Source organism: Suncus etruscus, chromosome 4 (genome assembly GCF_024139225.1).
Source record: "Suncus etruscus isolate mSunEtr1 chromosome 4, mSunEtr1.pri.cur, whole genome shotgun sequence".
Lineage (NCBI taxonomy): Eukaryota > Metazoa > Chordata > Mammalia > Eulipotyphla > Soricidae > Suncus > Suncus etruscus.
Genome location: NC_064851.1, coordinates 132773215 through 132793559, shown reverse-complemented (window position 1 = coordinate 132793559; position 20345 = coordinate 132773215). Strand labels below are relative to the sequence as shown.

General features: G+C 40.5%; 1 protein-coding gene across 1 annotated transcript in view; it reads left to right on the top strand.

Annotated features, from left to right (window-relative positions):
- LOC126006829 (microtubule-associated tumor suppressor 1 homolog) overlaps positions 1 to 20345 on the top strand; it is a 97045-nt gene that overhangs the window by 9924 nt on the left and 66776 nt on the right. The window contains exons 2-3 of the mRNA XM_049772357.1: positions 2395 to 2529; positions 6067 to 6105. Coding sequence (XP_049628314.1) covers positions 2395 to 2529; positions 6067 to 6105 — 174 coding nt within the window. The remainder of the gene's footprint in view (positions 1 to 2394; positions 2530 to 6066; positions 6106 to 20345) is intronic.

Sequence of the window (20345 nt, the reverse complement as noted above, 5' to 3'; positions counted from 1 at the left end):
ATTGGTTAAAAAGGATTGGTTAGACATTAAGCAATTAAAAGGTAGTTTAGGGGCCAGCGGGATAACAAAATAGTATTTGCTTTGCATGCTGCCAACCTGAGTTTGATTCTCAGCATCTCATATAGTCCCATGAGTACATACAGCAGTGATTTCTGAGAGCAGAACCAGGAGTAACACTTGAACATCACCAGGTATGACCCCCCCAAATAAGACAAAAGGTCAGTTTGCATTGGTGGAAGGGAAATGAAGTGAAGGAAGCAGGTAGTGAAGGTAGCACCTGCAGACCTGACCAGCCCAGGGATTGTGTGTGGTGAGAGTAGTTTGCACTAGGAAGGTAAACTCATCTGGGAAGAGAAAACCTAGCTCCTGAGAAAACCGTTCCAATTATTTTGTGGATCTACTTTTATCCCCTTGAGAATATAAAAGAACAAAGTGCTGTGTTTATACTCCTGGGTGTTATATAATGTGATAATCACTTAGAAAAAACAAAACAGCCATTAAAATTCTTTGGAGGAGTTAGTCTTCTGAATAAGGTCTGTTTCAAAGATCACTTGGTTGTGGAGAACAAAAGGGAAAGTAATAAGTTAGATGTTTTGAGGACATTGCTTCTTTCTTTAATCTTTATTACTGCAGTCATTTTCTGTTCTAGCTTTGGATGCTGGTACCACTTTTCAAGTTTTTCCTTACTTGTGGGGGCTACTTTTGGAGGTGCTTATGGTCCCAAAAGTTCATAACATGTAGTAATGTTCTAAGTGGGCCAGGGATGGAATCCAGGTACTGGCATATACAAGGCGCGTGTGCTCTACCACTTGTACCCACATCCTGACCTTTCTTTAGAATTCTTAACATATATATTTCCACTTCCTGTAACAATACTGGGAATGGTGGGTTTTCCCTGAAGTAACTTAATGATACCAAGGCAGGGAACATTCTGTTGTATCTTCTTGTGACTCATGTACTTTTGGTAAAGTATAATGTTGAAAACTGCACTCATTTGAGATCCAGCATGCTGGACACAAGCCATGTTTACTTTCTCTGCCCCCTTTTCTGTCCTGACTGCAAGTGCACATCTTAAGGTCGCTATAGTAGATTTATGGAAACCTGGGATTGTAGAAAGAAAAGTCACAATTTAAAAAGAAGAAAAATGTGATCAACACTGTTCTCTTAGACAGTGGAAACCACTTGTGTGTGTTTGTGTGTATGTGCATACACATATGTTGGGGAACATGGCCTTCACATGTGAGATATATAGTTTACCCATGAGCTACATCCTCAGAACTGCTGGGAAAAGGACTATTAGAGATACAATGATGCTAACCTGATTTTCATGGTATGGGATGTAATTACATAGTCTACTATGCAAATTATTTGGATTTAGGGCCTCCTAACTGGAGGTTATCACTGCTCTGTGCTGGGAAATAAATGCTCTGGTGACCTTGGGAAAGTGTGTAGTGCTGGGGACTTAACCTGAGCCTCTGCATGCAAAGCATGTTCTGAGCCCATTAAGCTGCTGCTTGAACTCCAATTTATATGTAATTTCAAAGGCATTTTTAGGACTGGAGAGACAGCTTGATGAACTGAATGCATACAAGAGGCCTGGGTTCAATCCCCATGCACAACAAGAAAAAAGCACCTGGGCTAGAGCAGTCGTGCAGCGGTAGGGTGTTTGCTTTGCACGCCACTGACCTAAAGACTGACCGCAGTTCCGTCCCCGGCGTCCCATATGGTCCCCCAAGCCACGGGTGATTTCTGAGCACAGAGCCAGAACATCACTGGGTGTGCCCCCCCCCAAAAAAAAAGAAAAAGAAAAGAAAAGAGAAAAAAACACCTAACACCTAAGCACAGAGCCAGGAGTATTTCCCAAACACTGCTATGTGAGCCTTCACACACACCCAAATTTTTTTTTTATTTAAAAAGAAAGATGTTTTAACAACTTGGATTCCCTTTTAGGTTCTAGCTTCAAGCTTGGGCCCTTTGTTCTGGGCCAGATGTTACAGTCGGCCAAGCAAAACCAGGTCTCCTCCTCCTGGCTGCTGAGAAGTATTGCTCTCCTGGCTGCCCATAGTAGCCTTGTCCTCATGGAGCTGGCAACTCTTCCTACTTGCATCCCTGATCATACATGTTGCATACCATGGATTCACATATAACAACTGCTATTGGGGGTGAAAGCTGAGTTGGACAAGAAGCACTAATAAATGGGGACTGTGCCAGAGTGTTTGATTGTAGTGTTGACCTTGTATATCCCTAAGGACCAAGTTTTATATTTTCCAACATGCTGGGGCCATGCCCAGTGTAGGTACCTAGTAAGGGCTTGTTGTCTCATGGAGGATGTTTGTAGAAACTACTACTGTACTTATATATAAATATAAAGTATATTTCTCTGTTCTTTTCCAGCAGGCAATCCTGCTCTCATCAAGTTTGAGGAAAAACCTCCCAAACCAGTCTTTCAGAATGGCTCTTCAGCATCTTTGTTTTTGAAGCCTGCAGTGCCCAGAGCACATGCCCACTTAGTGAAAACTTCTGCAAAAGGTATGGTCTTTGGGGTGAATTTCTAGAAGAGAAATGATTAGACTCAACTCCTTTCTTATTTGTAGCAAATTAAAATGTGACCGGTTTGTGGCATATTATAAAAATTATTTGCAAAAGTTTACAGAAGGGCCTGGAGAGATAGCATGGAGGTAAGATGTTTGCCTTGCATGCAGAAGGATGGTGGTTCAAATACCAGCATCCCATATGGTCCCCCGAGCCTGCCAGAAGCAATTTCTGAGCATAGAGCCAGGAGTAACCCCTGAGCGCTGCCGCGTGTGACCCCCCCCTCCCTAAAATAGTTTACAGAAGGATGAGGCTTGGCACAGAGGGTACAGTTCTAGATTTGCAACATAGGAGGTGCCTGAGGACATTTATCAGACTAAGCAAAGGTCTAAAATGAAAATAAACAAGGCTAGAAATAAATAACTCTAATGGAGTAATCTAATAGTAAGATCAAAAAGCAGTTTTTATTCCCCATGTTTAGTCTAAGCTATGTTCTTTTTTTGTTGTTGTTTTGTTTGGGGGGGACATATCTGCCAGTGCTCAGGGACCATATGTGGTGCCAGGGATTGAACCCCAGAGATCCATATGCAGGACAGATGCCCTCACCTCTGTGCCATCTCACCCCCCTTCCCAGGTACAGTTCTTATTACTGTTCTTTATGTCCTCTCCTCCTTGTTATTTAGTAACTTTCAGGTTTACAATGTGGCATATTCAGTACAGAATGTCAAAACGTAACTATCACCTCTTGCCTGAAATGTTTTAGAAATTTTATGTAGTTTAGTGAATTGAAAAATTACTTAAATGAAAGAATAATTGCTAATGAAAAGCTTGGTAGAAAATATGCTGATGAGCTGGAGTCACAGTACAGTGGTAGAGCATTTGCCTTGCACACGGCGAACCTGGGACAGACCTGGGTTCAATCCCCGGCATTCCATATGGCCCTTGAGCCTACCAGGATCAATTTCTGAGCCAGCAGTAACCCCTGAGCATTGCCAGGTGTGGCCCAAAAACAAAACAAACAAACAAAAAACAGGCGCTGGAGAGATAGCACAGCAGCAGGAGGGCGTTTGCCTTGCACGAAGCCAATCCAGGACAAATGGTGATTCTCCCGGCAATCCATATGATCCCTTGTGCCTGCCAGGAACAATTTCTGAGCACAGAGCCAGGAGTAACCCTTGAGCACCACTGAGTGTGACCCAAAAAACAAAAACAACAATAACAAAAAAAAAAAAAAAAAAAAAACAAAACAACAAGAACAAAAATGCTGATACTCATATCAGCATATCAGAGGATTTAAGAAACACAGAATCAGTAATTTAACTCCTGGTATCTGTTGCATTTCATTCATTTACTACAATATAGTAGTTTGTTTTTTGTTGTTTTTTTTTTTTTTCAAGAGAACCTAGGCATGGTCTAACTTAGAACTGAGGCGCTTTCCTGTGTCTAGTTTTATTTTTTCTTTAGTAATTAAGGAATAAAAGGTGATGTGAGATCTTCATTTCAAGTGACTGTGACAGGCTACTGTTTTCCAAGCAATATTTCTGAACAATCTTGCTATTTACTTTGTTACATAATACTGATGAACCTATTTGTGAATATTGTTTGTTGTTTCAGATTCTAGTTTCGTCAGTGGGTTATATTGTTATATGACTTTCAGAATAGTAGTAGTGTCTCACAGTGAGTGTTTACTGCATCTGCTGAGTGTGTGTGTGTAGGTGTAAGATCATGTGGTAACAAGACTAATGAAAATGTATCAGCAGTTTTTTTCCTTCCTACTAAAGTGAAGAAAAATTAAGCATGAGTATTAGCCAAAAAAAAATTTATATTTTCAATGGCTTTATTGGCTGACAGGATCTTCAATATCCTCAAGATCACAACCTTTTTGAAGCAATAAGTGACCTATGCTAGGATATGATTTTATTAATGTCATTAATGCCATAATATTATGTTAAGTTTAGTTAACATCAGTGAAGCTCTATAATGTGCATATTGATTGATACAAATTACTAAAAATAAATATAAGCTAACTTTTGTTAGGCACAACTCTTTGGAATTTAGAACTTTGTAATTTCACTGATAAATGTTTGTATATTTTTTAAGGGGACACCAGTTTTCAAAAATGTCTCACTGCAGAATTTGTGAGCTTTCATAATGCAGACAGTTGTATGAAAATCAGTCCTTGCTTTTTTACAAAGACACTTACTGTAGAAGATTATTGTTATTACTGCAAAAACCACTCATAGAATGTGGCTACTATTCTGACTAATAATTTGCATTTGATTGCACTGTATAAATAACTAGTTTATATCTTGTAGAAACAAGCATAGTTGCTTTTATTTTCTTGTGATTTAGCTTTGTGCACTGGAAATTCTGAGTGGGAAATTTTCAACTTTATTGGCATAGCTGATTAATTTTTATGTATTTTATTATGATATAGGTATTATAAAGAATTTTCCTGGTTATAGTTTATTTAATAGAAATTTGGAGAATAAAAGCTTAAGTATATTTCTTGGCTGAATATATAGTGAGCTGCATTTAATTAGTGACAATTTCACATCACATCCGGGCTGTCTTTGATAAAACCAGCACTGGGCTATTACATACATAATAAATAGGGTAACCCAGCCTCCCTGACATTTACTTCAGCTTTTACTGGTTCACAAAACTGTGTGGTTTGCCATGCTAAAATTGACCCTGTTTAATTTGTGATGATTAGTTCATATCATGATTAAACTACCAATTTGCATGTCATTTTACTAGAATTATTCTTCTTTTTTCTTTTTTTTCTTAATTTTTTGGGCCACACCCGGCGGTGCTCAGGGGTTACTCCTGGCTGTCTGCTCAGAAATAGCTCCTGGCAGGCATGGGGGACCTTATGGGACACCGGGATTCGAACCAACCACCTTAGGTCCTGGATCGGCTGCTTGCAAGGCAAACACCGCTGTGCTATCTCTCCGGGCCCATTACTAGAATTATTCTTTTTTTTTTTTTTTTTTTTTTTTTTTTTTTTTGGTTTTTGGGTCTCACCCGGCAGTGCTCAGGAGTTACTCCTGGCTCCATGCTCAGAAGTCGCTCCTGGCGAGCACGGGGGACCATATGGGACGCCGGGATTCGAACCGATGACCTTTTGCATGAGAGGCAAACGCCTTACCTCCATGCTATCTCTCCGGCCCCTAGAATTATTCTTAATGAAGTTGATTGTATGTAACATTTTCCACCTGGAACTTAAAAATTTGATGCTGGGGCCAGAGCAGTGGCGCACGCAGTAGGGCATTTGCCTTGCACGTGCTAACCTAGGACAGACCAGGGTTTGATCCCCTGGCGTCCCATATGGTCCCCTAAGCCAAGAGCGATTTCTGAGCTCATAGCCAGGAGTAACCCCTGACACTGGTGTGGCCCAAAAAGAAAAAAAAAATTTTTGATGCTAATAAACTGGAGAGAAGTTGAAGAAATAATCAATTTTCAGATTTCATTGTATATACTAATATTTAACAAAAAAGATATATGTTACAAATATTTCTTTTTATATTTTAGGTCCTTCAAGAAAAAGTTTTTATACAGCTTTTAATACAGGTAAGTGGCAATGTTAAATATAATTTTAAAAAATCTATTTTTTGGTTAAAGTCATGTTATTACAAATATTTCAACATAGTCACCATGTTTTGTTGTTTGGGGGCCACATCTGTCAGTGTTCATGGTTCACTCTTAGTGGGATAAAGGGACCATATGGAGTGCTGGGTTTGAATCTGGGTCAGCTGTGTGCAAGGCCAGTGCCCTACCTGTTTCATTGTTCTCTTGTTCCACAGTGATCTTTTTAATATTAGCTTATAAATAGAATTTCAGGTTTAGAGGCTTAATCTTCATTGGACTAGGATAGAGTTAAACTTGGTGAGTGTAATTTATAAAATATCTGACACACAGAACATTTGATTAATAGCAGGCAATTTTATTCTTTTTAATATAATTTAGTTTGGGGGGCCATACCCAGTGGTACTGGTGGGATGCTCTCAGAATGGTACTAGAAAAACCATGCACTGCTAAGAATTAAAACTGGGCTTCCCACATGCAGAGGCTGCACTTCAGCTTTTGAGCTATATCCTTGACCCCTAAAATATGATTTTTAAAACAAACTCTAAATGAAGTAGAGAATATTTTTCCTGTGTTAAAATGCCTTCTTTGATTGGTTTTGGGATCACACCTGGCAGGTCACAAGGGACTACGTGGGATGCTGAGCATTGAACCTGGGTCTACCGCATGCAAAGCAAACATCTTGTGTTATCACTGTTAACTCTGTGCTAAAATGCTTTTAAAGTTAAATACAGGGGTTAAGGTATTTGCCTTGTACACAGCACACTCTAGTCCCAGTATTAAATAAGGTCCTCAGTGTTGTATTACAGACCCCTCCCAATCAGGTCAGATAGATAGGGAGTTGCGGGAGGGGTTACATTCAGCACTGCCAAGAGTGATCTTAAGATAGAGCCAGAAGTAAGTCCTACACACCACCAGAACCCAAAACAAACAAAAACAAAAAATAGAACAGTTTTTAGTTGCTAAATAATCCAAAGATCAAGGGTTGTTGTTTGTTTGTTTGTTTGTTTTTGTAGGGGAGGGTCACACCCGGTGACTCTCTCAGGGGTTACTCCTGGCTATAAGCTCAGAACTCACTCCTGTCTTTGGGGGACCATATGGGATTCCAGGGATCGAACTTAAGTCCATTTTGGGTCAGCCACATGCGAAGCAAATGCCTACCACTGCGCAATTGCTCCGGTCCCAAAGATCAAGTTTTAATACTTTATCACAATTAGCTGTTTGTATTTCTTTTGGATTTTTGTTGTTGTTGTTGTTTTTGCTGTTCTCTTGGTTATATGAATATTCATCTCTCAACCTATAACCCCATTTGAACTAAGAATTGGAAAACTGTCTCAAGAAATCAGAGAAGGGGGCAGTAGGATATTTGCCATGTGCCCCATCCCATATGATTCCTTGAGCACTTCCAGGTGTGACCCCTAAAAGAAGAAAAGGAAAGAAAGAAATCATAGACTTTATAAAATATATACATTATATACATATATACATATATATACGTATGAACATATATACATACATATATACATTCTGCATTTTTCTGTAGTTATCAGGTCCCATGTACTACCTACGTCCTCTTTAATATACATTACTCTACAGATAAATCTATAAGGAGAATGCTGCTATTTGAGCTCACTGGTTAGAGTTTACTAGGTCTTATGACCTACAATGAAAATCTTATGATTCAGTGGGGAGCTGGAATGAAAGTGGGTGCTCTCCTCAGGAAGCCATCTGGAAAAGCCACAGAATGGTAGTGTGCTTATGAAGCACATGAAATCACATCTGCAGCCCATTTCAGAAAAGCCCAGTGGAGGTGTGTGATATTGAGGGGTTATCTGGCAAGAGTGGAAATCTGTAAGACTCCTGTATCTAGATAGCAATTAGAAAATGAGAGTTATGGAGGCCACAAAGACAATGCAGGGTTTATGGCCTTGCATGCTGCTAACTTTGCTTTGATTCCCAGGACCACATGGTCGCCTCATCTGACCAGATGCACCCCTTGAAAAAATCCAAGCACCACTGGTATAGCCCTGGTGTCCCTCCTAAACATGAGCAGAATTGTATCCTCTGGACTTACAATGAACCACAAGCCTGTTATCTGAGAGTGCCTGAGAGAGGGGACCCTGTGTCACCTAAGCAGTGCTTGAGAGAAACTGCAAACCACCCCAACAAAGGGAAATAAAATAGAATGGATAATATTGAAGTGGGAGTAACTAATTGCCTTGATGCCCTTGATTTGTTCAAGTGTCTTCTACTTAATAAGGTAGAAAAGAGAAAATTGTCTCACAATTGTCTGTATAGGATCTTAAACCTAGTGTGTAGAATCCAGCCCCTCTAAATGAGTTAAATCCTTAATTGGGTTCCAGTTTGATTTCTGAACTGAATTGAATGAATAGATGTTGTTTACAAATCTTTTCTCTGTGCATATTAAGAATTTTATTTTTTATCTTTTTGAATTTGTAGTGTTTCTGTATTTGGGAGAAAAATGTAGGTGATATTTTGTAGAATAACTTTTAAAAAAAATCAATAACTTCTAAAGCTCCAAATTCTGTATACTAAAAAGATCCCATTTTTTTTTTTTCAGAGTGACTACACCATTGTTCATTCCCATGGGCAATATAAGTGTCTAGCTTCTCTAGCTTTTGCTTGTCTTTTTGTTGCTTAGTGAGAATCAGGTGATTTATCAGTTTTAATTTGTATTTTCTTTTTTTTTTTGTTTTTTGTTTTTTTGTTTGTTTGTTTTTGGGCCCACACCCGGCAGTGCTCAGGGGTTACTCCTGGCTCTATGCTCAGAAATCGCTCCTGGCAGGCCCGGGGGACCATATGGGACGCCGGGATTTGAACCACGAACCTTCTGCATGAAAGGCAAACGCCTTACCTCCATGCTCTCTCTCTGGCCCCTAATTTGTATTTTCTTAGTGGTTAATGAGAATGTTTGAGCTCCTTTCAGAGACTTAATGGTCATTTGTGTGTGATGCTGGGCTTTATTCAAGCCCCCCCACACACACACACACATTTTTAGTTATTTGTTTTGCTATTTGAAATTCTTTAAATTATTGGAGTTAAAATATGTCTTATCGAGCATACATTTGCAAACAGTTTTCCCAATAGGTGGCTTGTCTTTTCACTTCCTTGTTGGTGCCTTTAGAAACACGAACATTTAAATTTTTATGCGATTCAGTTTTTCTGAGATTTTTTTTTGTTTGTTTTTCATCTATTACTATTACTTTCAGACTAGAGCTAAGAAGTTAAAATATACATAGTCAAGAAGATATATGCCTGTGTTTGCACTTTTCTTTTGTCTGGGGGCACATCAGAAGTGCTCAGAGATCATTCCTGGTGAAGCTCAAGGAAATTATGGGGTGCCACAGATTAAACCTGAGTTGGCCACATGCAAGACAAGCACCGTACCCATTGTACTTCAGTCCCTGAATTTTCACTTCTAACTCTGATACTTTTTTAATTTGATATCTGTGGTATAGAAAATTTTGAAATAAGGAATTATGAATCCTCTTACTTGTTTTTCTTTTTCATGACTTTTGACTTTTAGATGTTGTAGGACTTTTTAAAAAATTGGCTTCACTTATAGGGGTCACTCCTGGTAATAATCAGTCAACTAGACTGAATGGTTCAGTCCTACAACCCAGTGATGCAATGCTACTCAGGCCCAGGAGTATTTGTGGGTTTTGAAGGTTACACTTAGCAGTCTGGGAGTGGATTGTGGCATCAACTAGTGTGAGGGATCAAACCGAAGACCTGGTACATGTGAGGCATGAGCCCCTAACCCCTGAACTGTGTGTCCCCCATTACACCATATCAGCTTTACAGTCAGTTTGTCAGTATGTATAAAGAGTCAGCTGGAATTTTGATAAAATTGCACTGGAGGGTCAGAGCGGTGGCTCAAGCAATAGGGCATTTGCTTTGCATGTGCTGACCTAGGACAGACCGTGATTTGATTCCCCCCCCCACCCTGTTGTCCCATATGGTCCCCCATGCCAGGAGCAATTTCTGATTTCTGAGCACATAGCCAGGAGTAATCGCTGAGCGCTGCCAGGTGTGACCCCCTCCTCCAAAAAAAGATTGCATTGGATCCAGGTATCCATTTGTAAAGCATTCCTGCCTTTACAATACTATGGATAAATATTCTGATCCATAAATGTGAAACATTTTTCTTTATACCTAGGTATTCTTTCATTTCACACAAGAGTAGTTTTTAGTTTTCAAAAATAGGAGCTATGCAGGGTTTTTTGGTTTTTGTTTTTGTTTTTTGTTTTTTGTGACTTCTGTGGGCATTTTTTGTGCTTTGGAAGTTGCCATTAATATTAGCTATAGTTAGGGAAGTGTTTAATGAAATCTAACATGCCTGTTTCAATATGAATGAGATATGAAGCTTAAGAAGGCAGTCTTAATTTATGTCTCAAGGTTCTAATCTTAAGAACTGCTATAAAGGGTATTTCTTCTTCCCTAGCTGTATTGTTGGATGGCATGATGACTTATTTCTAAAGCATGTCATTGACCTTGGATGTATCAGTGACACATGATAAGCAAGGTTTAAAGGTCAAAAAATATTGGGGCGGGGTCACATCCGGAGGCAATCAGGGTTTAGTTACTCCTGGCTGTTCTTGGAGGACTTATAGTGCTGAGGAGCAAACTGGTATTGATTGTGTGCAAGGCAAGTGCCTTAGCCACTGTATTATCTTTCAAGGTCCAGGAAATGTTTTTATTGGTTTTGTTTGTTTGTTTGTCAGGTAGTGCTCATATGGTACTACTGAATCAGTGCTTAGTGGGTTATGCAGAACTCTGGTTCAAATCTGTACTTCCTGAATGCAAAGCATGCACACCATGAGATTTTTGATTTAGGGGATTATTGAGCCCTCAAAGAACCCTCAAAGCATAGTTGCCTTGTTGCTGGGGAGTGGAGTTGATGATATTGTAAGGGCTTACTTTTAGATTCCTGGTATGGGGGTCAGAAACATGACTCAGTGGTAAAGTGCACATTTTGCACATATGAGACTTGAATCCAATCTAGCACAGCAAGAAAATAAAAGAAGGCTAGAGTTTTTATGCTCAAGAAAGTTATGCTGTTTTGTTGTTTCTTTTCTTCTTCCCTTTTTTTTTTTTTTTTTTTTTTTTGGCTTTTGGGTCACACCCAACAATGCCTACAGGTTACTCTTTGCTCTGTGCTCAGGGATAAGTCACTTCTAACAGGCTCAGGGACCATATGGGATGTTGGAGATAAAACATGGGTTGGCCACATGCAAGACAATTGCCCTACCCACTAATCTATCTCTGGCCCCAACGAAGTTAATTTTTTTGGTGGTGGTTTCATTTTGCAGGGATCAAACCCAGTTTTGCATTTGAGAGAACTATGCTCTGAGCCACATAACCAGCCACATAACCAGATTTATTTTACATCTTTAAAAAGCAAGTAGGGAAAATAAAAAAAAAAAACAGAAAGTCACAGGCAATCAAGAACCATTCATCAGGAAGGGGGAAGTGTGTCTGTCTGGTATGAGTCATTTGAAGATGCTGCTGCTGTCAGATTCTAGCCAATGTTGACACTAGATAAAACTATATTTACCAAGAAGATGTTACATGTACCATATATTGTCATTACTATTCGTTCCGCCACACACTGAAATTGCTTGGGGCATGAGAATTGTGTTTATCTAGCATTGCTCTCAGTAACCATCACTGGCTTTTTTTTTACATAACCCAGCAAAGTCCAAGGAAATAGATTTCCTATACCTCTTTTCCAGAGTACGGGAAATTGAGCATTGCGAGTCTGCCCTGATGAAATTTAAGGCCTGTGAGGCCAGGGCTTCCTCTAATTGAGAGGAGAAATAAGTTTTGTTTTATGACCATATGATTTTTTCTCAAACAGTGCTTATACTTTTATGATAAGGAATGAATTAAATGTTCCAAATCAGGGGAGGTATGGGTTTTTCAGTAAATCCTGATGGGACAATGGCTGTGTTTTTTGGTGAGAATGGGTTATCTGTGACATCTACCATGCAAATGTAGATTCCTGTTGAACTGGTGCTTTAACCAATATGAGACCACTCATAACATCATGGATTTAGATTTAGGTGGAAAGGTTTGAAAGAAAGTTGACAACTAAAGTTTTAGATACCCCTCCTTACCATAAAACATTACAAATAGGGACTGGAGCAAAATTCAGAGGGTAGGGAGTTTATCTTGTGTGTGGTCAACGTGGCTTCCATCCTTAGCATCCCATATGGGCCCCTGATCCTTCCCCCTGCTCCCAAAAGTGGTCCCCGAGCCTGGAGTAAGCCCTGAGCACTGATAAATGTGGCCCCAAAACAAACCAAAAAATTTTACAAATAATATCAGCACAATCCAGTCCAGGAAGTGAGTGACATGTTTACTCCGCTCTTTGAAATCAGCAAGATAAAGAAGATAAAGTAGGAAATGAAATGGCAAAACACAGAAGTAGAAATGTGGAGCATGTAGGAGCATGAGTAAAGTTAATAAAATGGTTGTTTGAATTATGTATTAACAGTTCTTGCCTTTTTTTTATTTTTGTTTTTGAGCCACACCTGGTTGCTCAAGGGTTACTTCTGGCTCTGTGTTCATAAATCGATCCTAGCAGGCTCAGGAGACTATATGGGATGTCGGGAATCAAACCTGGTGTGTCTAGCGTTGACCGCGTGCAAGGCAAATGCCCTACCACTGTGCTATTGTTCTGGCTCCACCCTTTTTTTTTTTTTTTTAATAAAGTAAAACTCAATTTTGATGCTGTTCAGGTAATTGTGGCCAAGCCCTGATTGGGAGCATAAGTCACACTGATCTTTCTGAAAGATTTTTCTGGTGACAGCTCACTAAACTTATGCTCTGTTTAAAATCCTTCTACAGAGAATTAGGCTGCATACAAGCCATTTAAAGTTTATTAAAACAATTCTACATGTTTTCTTTCTTTCTTTTTTGTTTTTTTTTGTTTGTTTGTTTTGTTTTTGGGCCACACCCGGCAGTGCTCAGGGGTCACTCCTGGCTGTCTGCTCAGAAATAGCTCCTGGCAGGCACGGGGGACCTTATGGGACACCGGGATTCGAACCAAACACCTTTGGTCCTGGCTCGGCTGCTTGCAAGGCAAAGCCGCTGTGCTATCTCTCCGGGCCCATACATGTTTTCTTTTGAGAAGGAGTAGTGTATATTCGCTGCTCTGATTTGGGCAGAAGTTGAGCTTTCTCAATTTTTTCTGTGAGTTTTTGTGGGATACTTTTGATATACCCAGAGGCGCTCAGGGGTTACTCTTAGCTCTGTGCTAAGAAACTGCTCCTGGCAGGCTCAGGAGACCAAGTGGGATGCCCAGGATTGAACTCCGGTCCATCTCAGGTTTGCCGCATGCAAGGCAAATGCCCTACCACTGTGCTACTGCTCCAGCCCCTTAAAATCATTGTTCACCATGTATTTTATAAGCCCTCATTTTTTTTTTGTTTCATTTTTGGGGACACACCTGGTGGTGCTAAGGGTTACTCCTGGCTCTGTGCTCAGAAATCACCCCTGGCTCTGGGGACCATGGGATGCTGGGGATCAAACCGCATCTGTCCTGGGTCAGCTGCCTGCAAGGCAAATACCCTACCACTGTGCTACCACTCCGGCTCCTATAAACCCTCCTATTTAAGGAGAAGACATTGTGGGAAAAGTTGGATCTTGAATTTGCATTTTCCAATCTGTTGGGATGGAGATTTGGACCGAAAGAAAAGTCAGAGAAGTGTGGTTGTTCCCTCTTGTGCTCTCTAACCCTTAAGACTGTTCCAGGGTATCAAGGGAAGGCTGGTTCGATTTGAATCCCTAAACCAAGCCATTTATATATTAATTATTTATATATTAATCATTTGTGTTTATTTTGATAATTATCTAGATATTAATTAATATCATTTAGATATTAGTCTCCTGACTTTGTGATTGTTGACACAAAGTAACAAAAATACAGTATTTGTTTGAACACATTTCCTAGCTCTGAAGGAATCCTGCGCAGCATATGCTCAAATCATTTATAGAAACAACCAGTTGCCAAAAATCAAGCCCTTTATTAGGAGAGAGGAGAGAGTGGGGAGAGCTCAGCTGCCTGCATGTGTGGAGACTGTGGGGTCAGTCTAGCTTTTGGAATATGTGGGATTTGTTTTTTGGTTTATTGGTGTTTTTTTTTCTCTCTCTCTCTTTTTCTTTCCCTCTACTTCTTCTTTCTCTCTACCCTTTATTCTTCTGTATTCAATTCAATTCAATCAATGTTAAATAAAGCCTTCGTTGTCAATAGCTCCTTAGAAAGGTACTTCTAAAGATGCAGCGATGATACTACTTAGGGTAGCCACACCTTACTATCCTCACTACCACACTGCTTTATACTCTAGACACGAAAACTGTGCCTATTCTAAAAAGCTCCAGCCACTATTTAACCCTGAAACCTTTATCTAGCAGAGACTACCCCCATCAGTGATGAAGAGCCTTGAAAGTGGAAAACCCACCAACTCCTACATACCAGCCCAACCTTTTTCAACTTAATTTTACTGCATTTACTTTTTGTTTGTTTGTTTTTAATATATTTAAGCACCATGATTACAAGCATGTTTGTAGTTGGGTTTCAGTCATAAACAGAACACCCCCCTTCACCAGTGCAACATTTCTACCACCAATGTCCCCCGCTTCCCCAACCCCTGCCTGTATTCTCGACAGGCATTCTACTTCTCTCATTCTTTAACATTGTCATGCTAGTTGTTAATGTAATTATTTCCCTAACAGCATTCACCACTCTTTGTGGTGAGCTTCATATTGTGAGCCAGTCCTTCCGGTCCTCAATTGTATTTGTCTTTGGAGTTATTGCAGTAATGTCTTTAATTTTTCTTAAAACCATAGATAAGTGAGACTATTCTGTGTCTTGCAAAAATCATTGTAGCATCCATATTTTTTCTTCTTCCTCCTCCTCTTCCTCTTCTTTTCTAAAGACTTCATGAAATTATCTTTTTTTTTTTTTCTCTGTGCCATTGGTAAACACTGTTTCCTGGGCTTTTTTTAAAGAACCTTTCTGTCACCTTTATATCTTCTGGTAAGTTATTTCCCCTCCTAATTCCATGAACTTAAAATGCAACAATAGTAAACCAGAAACATATAGTAAAGAAATAAAATATCATGGCAACCTACATTCCAGAGCATTGCTGTTACTTGGGCACATTTTTCTACGTGCTATACTCTCATTTGTAGTACTGGGGACTAAAAATAAGGGGGGGGGGGCTCTTACACAAGACTTTACCTTTGCTTTTTGTTTGTTCGGGGACCATTTGTGGCAATTCAAATCAGATAACTCCTAGCAGGTACATGGGGTGCTGGGCTTCAATATCAAGTTGACTGCATGCAAGGCAAGTGAGCACAGGCCTGTTGTATCATCACTCCAACAGTACTCCTCTTTTTAGTTTGAGATTGCACTGCTCATACAACTTGAAACCATGGGTTTTTTTCATATAGCACATCCTGAAATAAATGTTGCTGTATGTCATAAAAGTTCATTCCTAAATTTTTTTTTACAAGACCTCCTCCAATGAAAATTTCTGGGTTTCATTTCCTGTTTTTGGCTTGTTTGTGAAGACACACCCAGCAGTGTGTGTGTGTGTGACACACCAGTACTTAGGGCTTACTCCTGGCTCTGTGCTCAGGAAGCCTCATCCCTCCTTTCTTCCTAGGTAACTTGACCTTACCTGCAAGACCCTGCCCATTCCTGGGAGGGGTCTTGGAATAGGTAGATAAAGCCTTTGACCCAGGGGATTAGGGTCTTGGCCCTTTTGGTCTTTGGCCAGCATGGAGGTCAAATGGAAGATGGCTGAAAGGAGTTAAGATGCAGGGCTAGCTAAGAATAGCAAATGCTTAAAAGGTTATGATAGAGGCCACACATGTGGTGGACAGGGTATGAATAAAGTTGATGCTTCCTGATACCTGTCTCTGGATGAGTGATTCCGCCGTTCACCTAAACCTGGGACCCGCCAGCTGGATGGGAGTTGCGGAGCCACGTGACCTGGGGTGGCAGAGGAAGATCCCTCCATCCTTCACCATCCAGCACCATCGTTAATTATTTAATGCAACACAATGCAGTGTCAGGGATCAAATCTGAGTGGCTGCATGCAAGGTGAGCATCATACTTTCTGTACTATTGTTCTGGCCCTTTATTTCTAAATTTTATAGCTCTTCTTAAAGACCCAAAATTTCCTTACATTCTGCCTTATTGTCCCTGTTGATCCTTCTCATATTCTCTTAACACGTTGACACTGGTGCATGCCAGAGACCTGAATGTCAAACATGTTCAATAACAAAAGCGTTTGTGTTATACTGGGGTTTAATTTTTTTAAAGTTTTTTCCCTTTCCTCTCTTCCCTTCCCTTTGAGAGTGAGCCTGTAGCAATACCTGATCAAGAGAGGAATCAACCTTTTGTGTTTTAGTTTTGGGTCACACCCTGAATGGCTTGGGCTCTGTACTGGCTCTGGACTCTAGAATCACTCTTGGCCCTCTCTAGGGATGAAATGGGATGCCAGGGATTGAATCGGATAGGCCACATGCAAGGCAAACACCCTACCCTCTACTATCACTCTGGTCCCAAAATCAAAATTGTGGTGTGGGGGGGGGGATTTTGGGCCACACCCTTTTGATACTCAGGGGTTACTCCTGGCTAAGTGCTCAGAAATTGCCCCTGGCTTGGGGGGACCATATGGGATGACAGGGGATTGAACCGAGGTCCTTCCTTGGCTAGTGCTTGCAAGGCAGACACCTTACCTCTAGCACCACCTTGCCGCCCCCCCAAAATCAATTTTTAAGCCAATTTTAAAAATATATCATCCCCTGGCTCAGAATATTATATAGTCATACCTTTCCAATAACTGCCTATTAAATTTTTTTAGGAGTGAATAGAGGTTTACCAGAAAGGGCCTGGCTCTTGGGATTGTCTGTAAAAGTTGCTTGCTGCCAAAGGATTATCAAATCTTTGACTCAATCCTAGTTCACCACCAGGGGGCAGATTATGTCTCAGAAAGGATTGTGACCCAGAAAAAAATTGATTGAGTTTTATATCAAATGTTATCTTTTGTGTGTGCTTTACTATGCAAACAGGTATTACTACTTACTCCCATGCTTAACTGGGTCAACTGTTCTTGCAATTCCTTGTTCGGCTGTTAAAATAGATTATTAGCAACATTTACTTTTGTGGTAATAGCTAAATGTAGTTCAGGCAAAAATTTTTAATGAGTATGACGAATTGGTGGCATACTGCTACTTTCTTTTTGGGGTAGTCTAGTTGAAAAGAATTCTTCTCTTTCTGAAGTAAAGTTTGTCATTAGTTAATAATTAGAAAACACTCTACCCACCCTCCTTTGCCATAAGTCCATATGGTGTGGCATCGTGTCCTTTTGGAATATATTTAACTTTATAAATTTTATTTATTCTGGAACACATCTGGTGATGATCAGGGGTTACACTTCTATCTGCACTCAGGAATCACTCATAGTGGTATTCAGGAGACTATATGGGATGTCAAGGATCAAACGGGGGGGGGGGCAAGCACAGGCATGTCCCCTACCCTCTATTGTATATATTATATTATTTTACCATTATTGCTCCAGCATAACTGTCTGCTTACTTGGGTTTTTTTGGAGCAATTGGATTTCGAGGGCCAGACTTGGTGGTGCTCAAAGATTATTCTTTTTTGTTTTCTTTTTTGTTTTTGTTTTTTGTTTTTTTTGTATTTGGGTCACACCCGGCAGCACTCAGGAATTACTCTTGGCTCTACGCTCAGAAATTGCTCCTGACAGGCTCGGGGGACCATATGGTGAAAGGTCCGGAAGTCCTAATTTAGTTACCCGGCGCAGAGAAATGAAGAGGCTTATGAGTTCCAGTAGATGCTTTGAAAAGTGCTTTAATACTGACCATTATGAATGGCCAGGGTCTATGGATTCCCAACAGAACCAAAAGACCACGTGTTTCCCTGATCACCCCCTTATATAGGATGGGAAGTGGGAGGGGAAGGAGAGTCCTTGAGGGCTGGACTTCCGCCAGGACAATACCAATGATTCGTGAGGTGGGGGTAGAGGTGGGGCCGAGGCAGTGACGACTTCCTTAAGGGTGGAACACCCGCCAAGGTTGGGGGGGGGGCTGATTTCCCTTTTCAATCCCCACTTCTTGTACTGGAGGCTTCTAATCCTAGAAGCCAATGTGATTTGGGGCCTTTACTTTCTGATATTACTGGTCATAATTATTTGCATGAGCTAACCCTGCATGGGCCAATGGCTACCAGAAGTAAAAAGGCTTAGGAGGGGCCCCAGTAGGAGTATTAGATAGGGGAGAATTCCATTCCATAAAGACCATAAGGGACCATTTAATAGCTTTTTATCTTGGCCAGCTACTCTTGATGGTGCTTGATTTTGTTTTACACATTTGAAATTAACTCTTGTGAGAGTTTGTTATTTCTGTTTAGCCCCGCTAGTTCTGCTAGCCCTGCTCCCCCAGTTACCAATTTACCTGCTACTTTTGAGCACTAATGCTGGGATGTATAAGCCAAATTTTTACCACACATTTATACCCGTTCCGGAGGTAAATACCCTGGGCTAGAGGGAGCAGGCAGGACTTTTGAGCACTGAGTATCTCCTACCTGACCCAGGTTTACAGATTTGGTGCTGTTATGAATAGCAAACAGAAGATTTAAAGCTAAACGGGACTACCTTTTGACATAAGTACAGCTAGAAGAAGCAAAGGTTAGATTACCTAGTCAGACAGGGACAGCCAGAGGCCAATTTTTCCCCCACCCCCAAGAGGGAGGCAAAGGCTGAGGTTTTGCTTTACACCCCCATTTCGGCTCCCCCACCACCACATGGGAAGGAGTAGGGGACCGGAGGTAAGCGGTTCTAGTTTTACACAAGCCTACTATTGATTTGATGCCCCCACCCTTCAGTCACAGGGGTTTCCATATAGTCTTTTCACCAGTTCATCTGGGTGCATGACCTGATTAAGCCCTTTTTTAGCAAGTGCCAGGGAGAGCATTGCCAGAGTCAGTGAGTGCATTAGGGCTGAAGTGTGCCCGCCGGACCCGTATCTTGAGGGGATTCTCAGTGTGCTCCACTTTCCAGGTTTTAGATGGAAGGCGTGAACCCAGGAAGCATGCAGTTCACCTTGACAGCAGTTTTTTTCACATAGGCTCTAGTGTTTGCGAGCGGTACCGATTTACTAGATTTACTAGGACCTGGTCTCTCGGCTTCTGGGGCTTATATGCCTGTTTGAGTTCCTTTCAGACTTGGCTTTGTAGGGGGCATCGATGGCGGCCGGCCGAGCTGCTAGGAGAGTGGAAGGGGGGAGAGAAAAACATTATAAGACTCAGAAAACATTTGCACTGGGCGGGGCCCCATATGGTTGCTTTTTTTCATAGGCTGTGAATTTCATAACGAAAATAAGGAGGTTTCTGCTGACACCATTTCTGCAACTTAAACAGCTGTTGGGGTAGAAAGCCCTAAACTCCAGTTGCCTTTTCTGCACTGGGTTAGACAGAGATGAAGAAATTTTATTTTTATTAATGACTGTTTTACTTTTTAACATTACCAAGAGAAACATAATTTTTGCTACCTGCTTTAACCTCTGGGATAGATAGGCATAATGTTATTCTTAGTAGTTAACTTGGCTTATTAATTCCTGTGGCCTTTCTTTTCCCCTTATTTCCCTTATAGCTTTTTCTGATGACCATTTTGCTTTAGAGATTTCATCACCCTAGAAGTTATTAGAGGGAACGTGGTCGAAGATCAATCTTCTGTAGCTACTTCAGGCTGACAGGGGACTGCAGTTTCAATTTTTAGATAGGGTGAAATTTCATATTTTTCTAAAGGAGCAGTTAACTGGTTCACTTTTGCAGTTTTAACACCTGAAAAGGATTAGATTAATTATACAGGGGAATATTACTTAACCCACTCAGGCCTTGGAGCAGTAAATAGCACAACTTGAATGGCACAGCTGTTCTTATTGTCTGTAATGATAGCACAAATTAATTAACAGAAAACAAAGCATTATAGCATTATGAATAAACACAGTTTTGAGTTATTTCAGTTAGACTAACATTTGCATTTACAATTTATGATCTGGTTTAATACAACTAGTAAGAGCATTTTTACATAAGTTACTTTAAAGAAGTGGGTTTTAAGTTAGGCCCACTAGAATTTTAATTAGCTACCAAAAATGGTTTTTCTCTC